This window comes from Corapipo altera, unplaced genomic scaffold (genome assembly GCF_003945725.1).
Source record: "Corapipo altera isolate COAL_440 unplaced genomic scaffold, ASM394572v1 58, whole genome shotgun sequence".
Classification (NCBI taxonomy): domain Eukaryota; kingdom Metazoa; phylum Chordata; class Aves; order Passeriformes; family Pipridae; genus Corapipo; species Corapipo altera.
In genome coordinates, this window is record NW_020884898.1 from 3,840,931 (window position 1) to 3,852,715 (window position 11,785).

General features: G+C 54.0%; 2 protein-coding genes across 19 annotated transcripts in view; both read left to right on the forward strand.

The window, feature by feature from the left end:
- The first annotated feature begins 1,271 nt into the window (after positions 1-1,271).
- On the forward strand, positions 1,272-4,008 carry LOC113949804 (mitochondrial uncoupling protein 3-like). The gene is made up of 7 exons (XM_027648835.1): positions 1,272-1,303; positions 1,594-1,732; positions 1,875-2,085; positions 2,395-2,592; positions 2,741-2,842; positions 3,210-3,390; positions 3,547-4,008. The coding sequence occupies exons 2-7, from the start codon at positions 1,607-1,609 to the stop codon at positions 3,650-3,652; spliced, it is 924 nt and encodes a 307-aa protein (XP_027504636.1). The 5' UTR covers positions 1,272-1,303; positions 1,594-1,606; the 3' UTR covers positions 3,653-4,008.
- Positions 4,009-6,376: 2,368 nt separating this feature from the next.
- The window catches only part of SYNJ1 (synaptojanin 1), a 54,808-nt gene continuing 49,399 nt past the window's right edge, over positions 6,377-11,785 (forward strand). For 6 of the 18 annotated variants that reach the window (XM_027648762.1, XM_027648767.1, XM_027648768.1 and 3 more), the window contains exon 1: positions 6,379-6,638. The gene's annotated coding sequence lies outside the window, so the exon portion shown is untranslated. Of the gene's footprint in view, positions 6,639-11,716; positions 11,767-11,785 lie in introns of those variants that run through there. The other 12 variants (XM_027648773.1, XM_027648771.1, XM_027648772.1 and 9 more) reach the window with 4 other exon arrangements.

The following is an 11,785-nucleotide window of genomic DNA, read 5'->3' on the forward strand; positions in this document are numbered from 1 at the left end:
CACAAGCTTCCAGGGTGGAGAAATGCTGCTGGAAGCTGGGCTCGCTGGGAACACATGGAAAGGTCACTGCTTTGCCAAGGAACTCAGTATCACTGTGCAGCACAGCTGCATGGGACAAGTTGCTCCCAATTCAAGCTGCTTTTCAAATCATACATGGAATTCAGGATTTAAAGGAGCCAAAGGGTCAGCAGCCCCATTTCCTCCTCCCTCTGTAGTGTTGTTTTTCCCAGGGGACAGCCTAAATGTGTAATTCACTGCTGGCACAACTTGCCTGTGATCCCGGCCCCTTTCCCTCCTGCTCTTGCCGGGTCGGGATGGGAGGTAAACATGCTCAGTGTCCCCTGCAGGGACAGGAGTGATGTGCAGGCTGCTTTCTCCCAGTTGCATTCCCAAAAAAACCCAGGCAGGATGCCAGCTGGGCTGGGAACACTGTCGCAGAGGAGGTGACAAGTGTTGACCCCTCGGGCATGAGATAAACAGCACCTTCCTCTTGGGTTTAGGTCAGCAGCGCAGACGGGCAGGAAAATAAGGCAGGAGCCAACTGGAAAAGGGTGTCAGTGCCAGGCAGCTTTTTCCTGGAGCCCATGGGATGGAGCAAAGGTGGTTTCAGGGGATCAGGACCACTCAAAGTCCCTCTTATGCGAGGCAAGCTCAGGTGTGAGCATGGAGGTTCCTGGCACATCCAGAGGGATGTGGCCCATCCCTTCGGGCTTTGTGAGCGTGGTGCTGAGGAACACCAAGGGTTAAACTCTTGAAGTTTTTAAAACTGGAGTTAAAGGGGCATTTCTGCACTCCGCCTTGGCCTCCAGCCTCTTGTCTGGAGCCTTGTCCTCCCCGGAAGCCTCAGCCCCAGTGCCCAGCCACGCTCTGAAGGGTGTTGTGAGGGTGGTGGTTTTTTTGGGCAAGTGTTTGCTACATCTCATTCTTCCTAGAGCACTTTTAGGTTAAAACCTGACATTCCTCCCCAGTCCCTGCAGTCCCAGTGGCCACCTGGACATTGCTGGGTGCTTCCCCACAGCATTGCTCCAATGGGCACTGGGGATTTGGGCAGGATCCCTGCTTCCCATGCCTAAGCCCTTGGTGTGGGCAGAGGGTTGAAACAACAACCCTGTCATGGGTACCAGGTGACCCCACTCCCATCAGCTCAAATGCCACAGGGGGAACTGTTTCCCTGTCACCCGATCCAATCCGTGGCTGCTGGAATGTCATCCTGAGTGCTATATAAGGGTGGGGCCAAGGAGTCGGCTCTCAGGGTGCTGCCTGAGCAAGGCAGGAGCCAAGAAGCGGTGCCGAGGTCCCTACGGTGAGGCCATGGGGGGAACACGGGAGAAGCTCTCACTGAGAAACTTCCATTATGGCTGGGGCGGGATAGGGGAGGGTGGGAATGGGTGAATCCCATGCTGAGCAAGGAAGCCCCGTGCCTCAACTTCCCCGGGGATGCAAGCGAGGAAACAGGGCCGGATATGGGGTTTGGGGTTGTCCCAAGCCAGCAGAAACCACCCCGGCACATCATCACCTCCATCACCAGACCTGCGTGAAGCCCCATCTGTCGCAGCATCCCGGATCCTCCACAAACCCCTCCCCTCCCTCCAGCCCCTCTGCCACCATGGTGGGTCTGAAGCCCCCCGAGGTGCCCCCAAGCACCGCCGTGAAGTTCATCAGCGCGGGGATGGCCGGATGCATCGCTGACCTCTGCACCTTCCCCCTGGACACCGCCAAAGTGCGCCTGCAGGTATGACCCGCCGGGCCCCCCAAAATCCCACGGGCAGAGGGAACACCCTGCTACAGTGGGACTCCCCATGCCAGCTCCGCCCCAGAGCTGGTGGCGTTTGGAGGGGAACAGAAGGCGCGGTGACACAGTTGGCACCCTGCAGATCCAGGGCGAGGTGAGGATCCCCCAGGCCACCAGCTCCGTGGAGTACCGGGGTGTTTTGGGGACGCTGAGCACCATGGTGAAGACGGAGGGACCCCGCAGCCTGTACAGAGGGTTGGCAGCTGGGCTGCAGCGCCAGATGAGCTTCGCCTCGATCCGCATTGGGCTCTATGACTCTGTGAAGCAGCTCTACACCCCCAAGGGTGCCGAGAGTGAGTGTTCAGGTGGTCCGGACATCCCTGCACCCCCCCATCCCAATGCACAACCCTACCCTGGAGGGGCACAGCCCACCCTGGGGTGAGCAATCAACTTGGAGGGGCACAAACCCCCAAGATGATCCTTGGTGAAGTGCTGGGGTCCCCACTTGCCCCAGGGTCCCCCCATAGCCCAGGGTGCCCACAGGGCTGAGGATCCCTGCAGGTCCAGGGTTCCCACACAGCCCAGGGTCCCCCTTGCCCTGGGGTCCCCATGGGGTTGGGGGTTCTCACAGGGCCGGGGATCCCAGCACCTGCCCTCTCCAGACACAGGCCTGGCTGCGCGGCTCCTGGCAGGCTGCACCACGGGAGCCGTGGCTGTGGCCTGTGCCCAGCCCACCGATGTGGTCAAGGTCCGGTTCCAAGCCAACGGGGCACTACTGGACAGGGCCCGCCAGTACAGTGGCACTGTGGATGCCTATCGCACCATTGCCAGGGAGGAAGGGGTCCGCGGGCTCTGGAGAGGTACGGGGGAAAGGGATGGGAAGGGATTGGATGGGAATGGAAATGGAAATGGGGACGAGGAAGGGGACAGCAGGGCTGGGGTACCTGCCCAGGGTGCTCCAGGAGGAGCTGTGATCCCCATTCCCAATGCCCCCCCTCTGCTACCCAGGAACGCTGCCCAACATTGCCCGCAATGCCATCATCAACTGCGGGGAGCTCGTCACCTACGACCTCCTCAAGGATGTGCTGCTGCGGACAGGGCTCATGGCAGGTGAGAATGGAATGGGGGGGGCCTTCCCTGTCCCCACAACATCCAACCCCAGCTCTTCCCTGCCTTTAGACAACATCCTGTGAGGGATGACGTGGCCAGGGCCCTCTCTGTCCCAACAACATCCGACCCTTGGCTCTTCCCCATGTTTAGACAACGTCCCGTGACAGGGGAATGCGGCCAGACGCTATCCTTGTCCTCACAACATCCTCAATGACATGAGGGGGGATGCAGCCAGGCGCCATCCCTGTCCCAACAACATCCAACCCTTGGCTCTTCCCTGCCTTTAGACAACACCCCATGAGGGGGGACATGGGCGGGGCCTTCCCTGTCCCCACAACATCCAACCCTGTCTCCTCCCTGCCTTTAGACAACGTTCCATGCCACTTCGTGGCTGCCTTTGGCGCTGGGTTCTGTGCCACAGTGGTGGCATCACCAGTAGATGTGGTGAAGACACGGTACATGAACGCCAGCCCTGGGCACTACGAGAATGCCCTGAGCTGCCTCCTGGCTCTGCTCAAGCAGGATGGCCTCGCCGGCCTCTACAAGGGGTGAGTTGAGAACACCCCACTGAACACCCACAAACTCGCCACGACGGCCGTGTGGCCACGCGGCACTGAACTCCAGATATCCCAACCCACGAGCGGGGCTTTGGGGAGGGGATTGTCCCTGGTACATCCTCTCCAGTGTTGCTTTTCCCGGCACAGCTTCATCCCATCCTTCCTGCGGTTGGGCTCCTGGAATGTGGTCATGTTCGTGTCCTATGAGCAGCTGCAGCGCGCGGCAGTGTTGCTACGGCCAGCCCTGGCCTGATCTCAGTCCAGCCCTGGCCTGACCCCACTCTGGACCCTCTCACCATCCCAGAGAGGCTCAGCATCAATTATATTAATTGTGGAAACGCCAAGGAGCAGCAATGCCACTTCTGGAGAGACGGAAGGAGAAACGACGCTGTTTGAGGAGAATTATGGGAGAGTAGAAGTTTCCAGAGAGGAGTTTTAGGAAGTAAGAAAAGAAATGTTTCTAGGTTTTCCAGCTGGGAAGAGCAGCGCTTCCCAGGGGCAGCAGTGCGGGCAGGCGGGACCAAGGCGAGAGATGGGGGCTGTGGCAATTCCTGTTACTCCTTATTAGCACTTCCAATAAACCACCCCTATGGGGTCTGATCAAGCTGATTTTCTCTCTCACTTCTGGTGCACTGAATAAATTCCCCATTAACCTCTAATTATTCAGGTCTGTCACAGTCACCAACACCAGCTGTTACAGTTTAAATTCTCTTGTATTTTTTCCATGCCACCATGAGGGGGTTCTCGCTGACAGAGGCGCAAGGCGGGGCTCAGCAGCCCTCTCCCCAAACCCAAGGAACTGCCTGGGGACGGGGATGCGCCGCGCCGTGCCCGGGGGTGCCGGTCCCGAGTGGACGGGGCGGTGCAGGGGGGACCCCTGGAACCGAGCTCCTGCGGGAACCGCGTGAGAACTGGAGGAATAAAAGCGCAGCCATTTACGCCGTTCGCCTCTCTCGCCAGTTGCGGGCTGGTTGCGGGAGCTCCCGCCGGTTCTGCTCGCCCGAGCACCTGCGGGCTTCCCGGTGCCCTGCCCGGGTCGGCTTCGCCGCGGCCCCGTTCCTTCCACCCCGGGACTGCAGCCGCCGGCTCCTGCTGGTTCGGCGCGCCCGCCGGAGCTCCCCCGTTTCCCACTGGCCCCTGCCGTTTGGATCTACCTGGAGGCTGCCAAAGGTCGTCACAGGTTATTAATGAGTGTGGCAATAATAATTAGGGCAGGATTTTGAAGCTTGCCACATCCATAGCCAAACCTTATCCAAAGCGAAAGAGACCTCGCAGCTGGTCAGAGGAGGTGACCCCCCATCCACAAACCGGTGTGAGCATTTCCTGGAATGAAAATATGGAATATGGGTTTCTATCCCTGATAATATGATAATTCAGAATAAAACAAATCTTCACAGGTTTAAAGATAAGAATCCAGTTCTTACCACACCAGAGAAGCGTTGGGATGAGAAGGCTCACTGAAAAACCTTCTCCATCAGCAAAATTCCCTTTTATAGAAACATCCTTTAATTTTTAAAGCAAATATCCCTTTATTTCGGGGTCAGTGGGTGAGTTTATCTTCGCCTGAGAGTGTTCTCCCTTCTTGTCTCCTTAAACATACCAGAAGCAGTATGATTCCTGATCTTAGGAATCCTAACTGAATCCCAGCAGAAATATTTCAACATCTTTAATGAACACGGAGGATCAAACCTTTACCTGGGGTCAATCCCTGCAATCCCACCTGGATTAGGTTTATAATGCCTTTGGGAGAGGTTTTTTTTTCTTTCAGGGGACTGCACTTTATTTTCCTCCTGGGTGTGGAGAGAGGGTCTTCGGATTTACTGGGGGTTTTTTTGTCCGGGTCATTTTTGGCTTCTTCAAGCCCCGAGGGAGGTCCCGGTTTCGCCTCTACCCACTGCCTGGACGCCTCCTCGGAGCTGCTGAGGACCAAAGGAGCTCCCATTTGTCCCCCGCTCTCCCCGCTTTTCCCTGGACGGACCGGCACCTCCGTCCCTTGCCGGCTGCCGCCTCCAGAGCCCCGGGCGCGGCGCGGACTGCCCGGGGCTGGCGCTGCCTGGGGAAGGGCTTCAGCCGCCCCCTCTCTGCCATACAGTCAGATAGTCCCTGTGGGGGGCTCGCCCTGGGGTCCCAGCCCAGCTGCCGCGGCTGAGATCCGCCCTTTGGGGCTCGGCTGGAAGTGGGAACCGCTCCCTCGTTCCCCAAAAACCGGCACCTCCGGGACCCGACAGCGCCCCCTGCTGGGCGCGGCTGTGACTGCGCCGAGGGGCGAAAAGCAGCTCCTTGTTTTGGGTGGGAGTTTGGTTACGGGGCTGCTGCTTGTTTTGTGGTGTTACCTATATATATATATATGTGCATTCTTTACTAAAGAGCTCTTATTTTCCACACCTTTTTGACTGGAGCTCTTAATTTCGAAGTTATAGTTACTCAGAAGGAGGAGCTTGGTTTTTCTCCTATCTCACCCTTCTTAGCAAATATTTTTGTCTCGTTAAACTAAGACAATAGGTCTAGGTACTTTCCTTTTCCCATAGATGGACTCTTACCTTCTCTTCCACTCTCACAGATCTCACTTGCTAACTATAAAGAGTCCAGCAGCTGAGCCCATGCCAAATGTCCAAGAAGGAAAACTCACAGCTGATTTTACTCTTTCCCAGAAACCAAAGACACTTCTCACCTATTCCTACCATCCAAACTCTCAGTCTTACAGCCTCGATCGAAACTGAGCAGTTTCCAGATACAGCCCAAAAAAGAGAAGTGTGCCAAGAGAGAAAGCTTTCGCTGACCTACCCCTTCTAATTGCAAATTTCTAGGCACTCCTAATTAAGTGACAGTCACTTTCCCCTTGCAGCCTTTAAACTGTACACCCCCCACATTGCACTGCACATGGAAAGAACAGGCATGGGCTCAGCTGCTGGACTCCTTAGGGTTAGCAAGTCAGATGCGCGATAGTGCAAGAGAAGGTGAGAGTCCATCTACGTGAAAAGGAAAGAGCAGAGCCCCAGGGTGTAGTGTGTAGTTGAAAGGCTGCAAAGAGAAGGGTTAATCCAGTAACTGGTTTTGACTTGGCCTGTTTTACTCTACAGGAGCTGTAGTGGACACTGGACTCTGCCAGACTGAAAGTGCTTCAGTGTACATCTACCTGAGAAGAACATGCAGTGCAGAGTGGGATGAGTACAGTGGGCTCCTCCATGAACTTCTCTCTCAGACCACCAGAGAACCCTCGAAAAGCCAAACTGTAGCAGGTAAGGAAGGAAAGGCACCTCTGCCTGACCTGCTGGGGACAGCACAGGTCCTGCTGGTCTCGGGGATTGGGAATGTGGTGGGAGCCAAAAGCACCTTCCCCAGGCCAGGGAGTCTTTCCTAAAGCACCATCTCTGTGAAGAAAAGGAGGAGTTACTTACAACAATAATCATAATAATATGGGGAAGAGCAACAAAGGGAGCAACAAGTCCAAGGGAGCAGGAGGGATGCTGAGCTTCAAACAGTGTTTGAGTGAGGCAGAATCTCCTGGGATGCATAAAACACAGCTCCAGGTCTGGGATTACAGGTTCAGTGCAAACTCCTCCTGTGCACCCTCTGTATTTGCCTCCTGTCGGCACTTGGCACCTTGGGCATGTTTGGGTGCAAGTGCACTGGTGCACTTGAGGGATCAGGAAAATTGGCACTAACCACTTCCCATGGGGCTGACTCTGAGCTCTTGCTGGGGAAAGCATGTGGCACCTCGGATATTTCAATGAAACCAATTTCCATCATTTTGAAAAGACATTAATTTGGGCTTGAAGCCAGACTGGTTTCAAGATCGCCTGGCCCCTCTCAGCCCCCCACCGATAGATTTGCAAATAGGGCATTGTCCTAATGAGTTGCTTGGTCACTTCCAGGGGGAATGTCTTCCTACACCCATAACCAAAGCAGTTGTGTAGGACAACATGAGTTGTTCATGGAAGGCCTGATTCAATTGGGAAAAAAAAACCCTAAACAAACAAAACTACCCCAAATTTCAAGGTGAAAACACAATGCTGCTTTAAGAGGAGCAAACACACAGTCTGGCACCACATTTCCTCTTTATTCCTGGTGGCCTGGAAACCCACAGGGAAATACAATCCCTCAGACCCTGCATTCCTGAACACAAGGGTAACTGGAGTTTTAACCAGATCCCAGTGACCTGTACAACTGTGTGGACATGAGCATAAACTCATCACTCCATCCAGCCCAACCCTCATGTCCAAGAAGTCCCAAAGCAGACTCCAAAAAATCCCAAATCCTCCCAGTCCTCCACTGCATCTGTGCTGTGGCCAGTGCCTGCAGTAAGCCCAGCCCAAGGCTGTCACCCAGCCCTGCATCAGCTCCATCCCTGGGAGAGCTGGAGATACACCAAGAGCTCGGCTCCCTGGGGTCCTGAACCCTCAAACCAATCCTCAGACTCACAAATGATGACCAACCTGCACCTCTCAGCACAGCCAAACATCACGGCTCTATTATCCCAAATTAACCTGGCCATTCACCCCTTCATCTCTACCACCTTCCAGCAGACACATGTAGGGCCAGACTGGAGTGTAAAAGAAAGCCATGTCCCAGGAAGTTAATCCCAGCAGACAGGAAAAGAGAAATGTGTCCCTCTGATTTACCACATACCACCGGCAGGGCCAGGTGCCCTCCAGCGCAGGGCTGGAGGCTGTTGGGTTTGGCTGCTTAAATACCAAAGCATTTGGCATTGCTGGGCTGAATTGAGATCCCTGGCTGACCACACCCTGCCATCCCTGGAGTCTCTTCCACCATCCCTGAGGCAGGAGCAGCAATTCCACCTGTTGCTGCTCCCGGTTGTAGCCCAGCACTTTTCATCCTCCCATTATTTGAAAGCCCCTGGAGCAGACTATGCACGTGGAATTCCTCAAGAATAGGGAATTGTGCATTTTACATAAAATAGAGGTCCCCTTCAGTTCAGCCCAATTCCTGCCACAATTCCTGCCTCTTTTGATCTAACCCTTCTGTTTTCCTAACTCCTCCTTCCTGAGCCTTTTCTAAGCTGTGTCCATTCCTCACGGGACTCTGCTAGGACATGAGAGCCTGAATGTGCCCCTACTTGGGATGACAAGTTGACATCCTGGTTTTAATCACACTCTGCATTCTTTTGGGATTCCTGCAGCATGGCCCCATTTTTCTTTACATCCCAGTTAGTTTTTAAAGCAAAAAATCTCCCTCAGGGACTGCATCCCATTTTTTCCTGCCTCCTACAAAATGACACTGACTGTAAAATTGTGTTGTATTCTACAGACCCATTTTCTGGTTGTTTTCCCCATTGTCAGTTCCTAATGAGGCTATCTGCGATTGCAGAATCTCCCAGGTCATGGGGTCACCAGAAGTCACATAGTCAAATTTACCCCAGTTTTTCAGGATCATCACCAACATGTGTCAACACAGTATTGGAGGGCAATGTCACCATGGTATCTCCATGATGTCACCCCAGACCTGGGACTGTGGTCCCAGGGGGTCCCAGTTCACAGTTTAGGAGGCACAGAAGGGTCTGGGGGGCATCTGGGGTTCCCAGAGGGTATTTCAGGGTCCTCAACCCATATCTCCCTATTGTGACAGACAGGTAGGAGCCACGCCCCCATCACTGTGGATTTTTCTCTAATTATTTTATAACGAGGAGTCATTAACAAAGCATTGGGGAGGGGTGTGTGGGGCACCCTATAGGGATGTGGGCCCCCCAGAAGGACACCCTCCAATCCCCCTAGGGGACCCAGAGTTGCCCCATAGGGATGAGATTATATAAATTATATATGACCCTCTATATGACCCTCATATTCCCTGCGGGGGGGTGTCAGGCACCCCTGTAACGCCCAGGGCCCCCAAGCCCATTAGACTCGGGGGGGGCGTGGGTGTCAGGTACCTCCTAACCAAGGAGTTTGGGGTGTCCTGAAAAAGGATTTGAGAGGCACCAAGGGATTTAGGGTGGTCCTGAGAGGGGATTTGGGGAACACAAAGGGGTTTGGGGGGTCCTGAGAGGGGATCTGGGGGCACAGAGGCTTTGGAGTGGGCCTGTGAGGGTACTTCAGGGGTACAGAGGGGTTTGGGTGTATCCTGAGCAGGAGGGTTGGGGGAGGCTGGGGAAAGGGACAAGAGAGATGGGGGGTACATGGGAGAGATTGGGGGTTGGAGAGGGATTTTATGGGAGACGGGGGGAGGTTTGGAGCTCCCTGAGTGCATTTTTGGGGGTTGCAGGATTTTGGAGGTCCCTGACCTGTTGTTGTCCTCCAGTGCTGGCCCTGGTGATGGTGCAGGACAGCTCTATGAGGGGGGATCTGGCTGCACCCATAGTGTTATTCTGTTTCAGGAGCTCACATCCAAAATTTGGATGGCACCTGCAAATAGAGTATGTCAGGGGGTTGCTCCCACACTGGAGATGCCAGGACAAAAAGCTGGTCTTTACATCCCCTGGGTAGCCTCTCATCTGCACCAACAACATAAGTGCCAAGTGCTTTCTTTGCGTAAATAAATGTACTGCCATAATTTTTCACTGTCTTTTTATTCTAGAACCTTATTTTTGGGAGCAGTGGCTTGATGACTCAGATTGGGAGGGGGACTTCTGAGACTGTAAAGGAATGAGATGGCACTTCTAGCTGGGAAGAAAAGTGCAGAGCACCAATGTTAGGCTGTGAGGAGTGGGGTGGTCTAGCAACTGCTTCTGTCCTGGCACATTTTTCTGTGCAAGATGTAGATGGAAACTTTTTGGGTTAGTTTTTTAGATTGAGAGAATGTGATGGTGTCTATAGCTGAGAGGGAAAGTAGAGGGAACCAGGGTGTTTGCTGTAGGGTACAGGCTGCAAGGGGAAGGTCAAGGCCAGCTTTTTGTTCCAGGACCTTTCGTGTGGGAGCAGCTGCTGGATATTTTCAGTTTTGAAGCTAGGCTCTGTGATAGTGAAAGACTAGGAATGTACAGAGAGCTGAGAGGGAAAGGGCAGAGCTCCAGGGTGTGTGTGGTGCGATACAAGGGATGCGAATTCAGTGTGGAGCCAATAAGATCTGAGCATCTAAAGGTGCCAGGAGAGAAAGCTGCTCCTTCCCTTCACCTTCCCTGGGCAACCTCTCATCTGCACCACCAACACTGGTGTAGATGCTTTCCTTCACAAGGTAAAGCACTGTCATCCACTTTCAGGAGGCCAACTTCGAAATCTGAATCTGTGCTCCAAAATTTAATACATCCAGAGGTTGCTTGTGTTGAAAATTATTAATAATTATTACTGCATTTTAGTGTTTTAAGTCTTGCTAAATACTCAGTGAAGTCAAGTGGAAATAATCTTAAAAGGAATAGTTAAGATCACTTCCAAAGGGGTGAATTGTTGGAAATGATACAACTTTCCCAAAATTTTAATTAATGGTAGCAGGTAGCTAGGTTCTTTTCCTCTTACAGACTCCTGTTGATTTGATCTTTAAATCACCAAGGCTTTGAGTTTCTCTGGATTGAAGCTATTGAAACTCTAATAAGCTTCAATAAACAAAGCTTGAGGGAGCTGAGGATTGAACACCTGGGATCTTAAATTTATGGTCCTTCAAAGACACGTTGGAATAACCAGCAGATTCAGAGGGCAATAACTAAGACATTACAGCCTGCAAGTTGGAGACTCTCTAAGGAAAATAAGAGGACCAAAGAATGAGGACCAAAATTAGTCAATGAAGGACAGAATACTAATAAAATGAAGAGAATCGTGTAACTTAGAACCAACAAACATTAATTTATTTCCTAAAATGTATAAATACTTGAAAAGTCTTGAAAGGGTCATAGGTAGCTGGAATGATTTGCTGCCTGTTTCTGGCCAGAATAAAGTAATGCCTGACTCGCCAACACTTAAAAGGTAGTGCTGGAGGGTTTCAGTTCTTCCCGACTATTTTCAGTGACAGTGGGATTGCTGGGGTGTCCTGTGCAGGGCCAGCAGTCGGACTGCGATGATCCCCGCGGATCATCCTTCAAGCTCAGGACATTCCGTAGTTCCATTCCTGCTGCCGGGAAGGGTCCGGCTTTAGGCGGCTCTCCGTCCTCCCACCCGACCCGGGGCACCCGGAGCGCCCGCCCTCACAGCCCTGTGCCCGGCGCCCTTCACACAGCGCCGCGTCCCAGCCCCCAGGGCCGCTCCCCAGCCTGCCCCTCGGGTTTTGCTCCTCGCAAGAAGCACTCGGCAGAACCGAAGGCCCAACGCGTTCACCACACACGGCCGCGCCTCCGCGCAGCCCCACACCCGCCCCTCCGCGCCGTGCCCGCCCCCCGCCTTCCGGGGCGGGCGGCGCAGTGCGGAAGGGACGCGGGGCCGGGAGGAAGCGGCTCCCGCCGGCGCCGCGGCACCGGGCGGGGCGGGCGGGCGGCGGCCGCCGACGGTGAGCGGGGCGGCACCGC

Coding starts and splice junctions, on each gene's coding strand:
- LOC113949804 (XM_027648835.1), top strand. CDS start 1,607: ATGGTGGGTCTGAAGCCCCCCGAGGTGCCCCCAAGCACCGCCGTGAAG. Junction 2,086..2,394: donor CACCCCCAAGGGTGCCGAGA/GTGAGTGTTCAG, acceptor TGCCCTCTCCAG/ACACAGGCCTGGCTGCGCGG. Junction 3,391..3,546: donor CTCGCCGGCCTCTACAAGGG/GTGAGTTGAGAA, acceptor TTCCCGGCACAG/CTTCATCCCATCCTTCCTGC.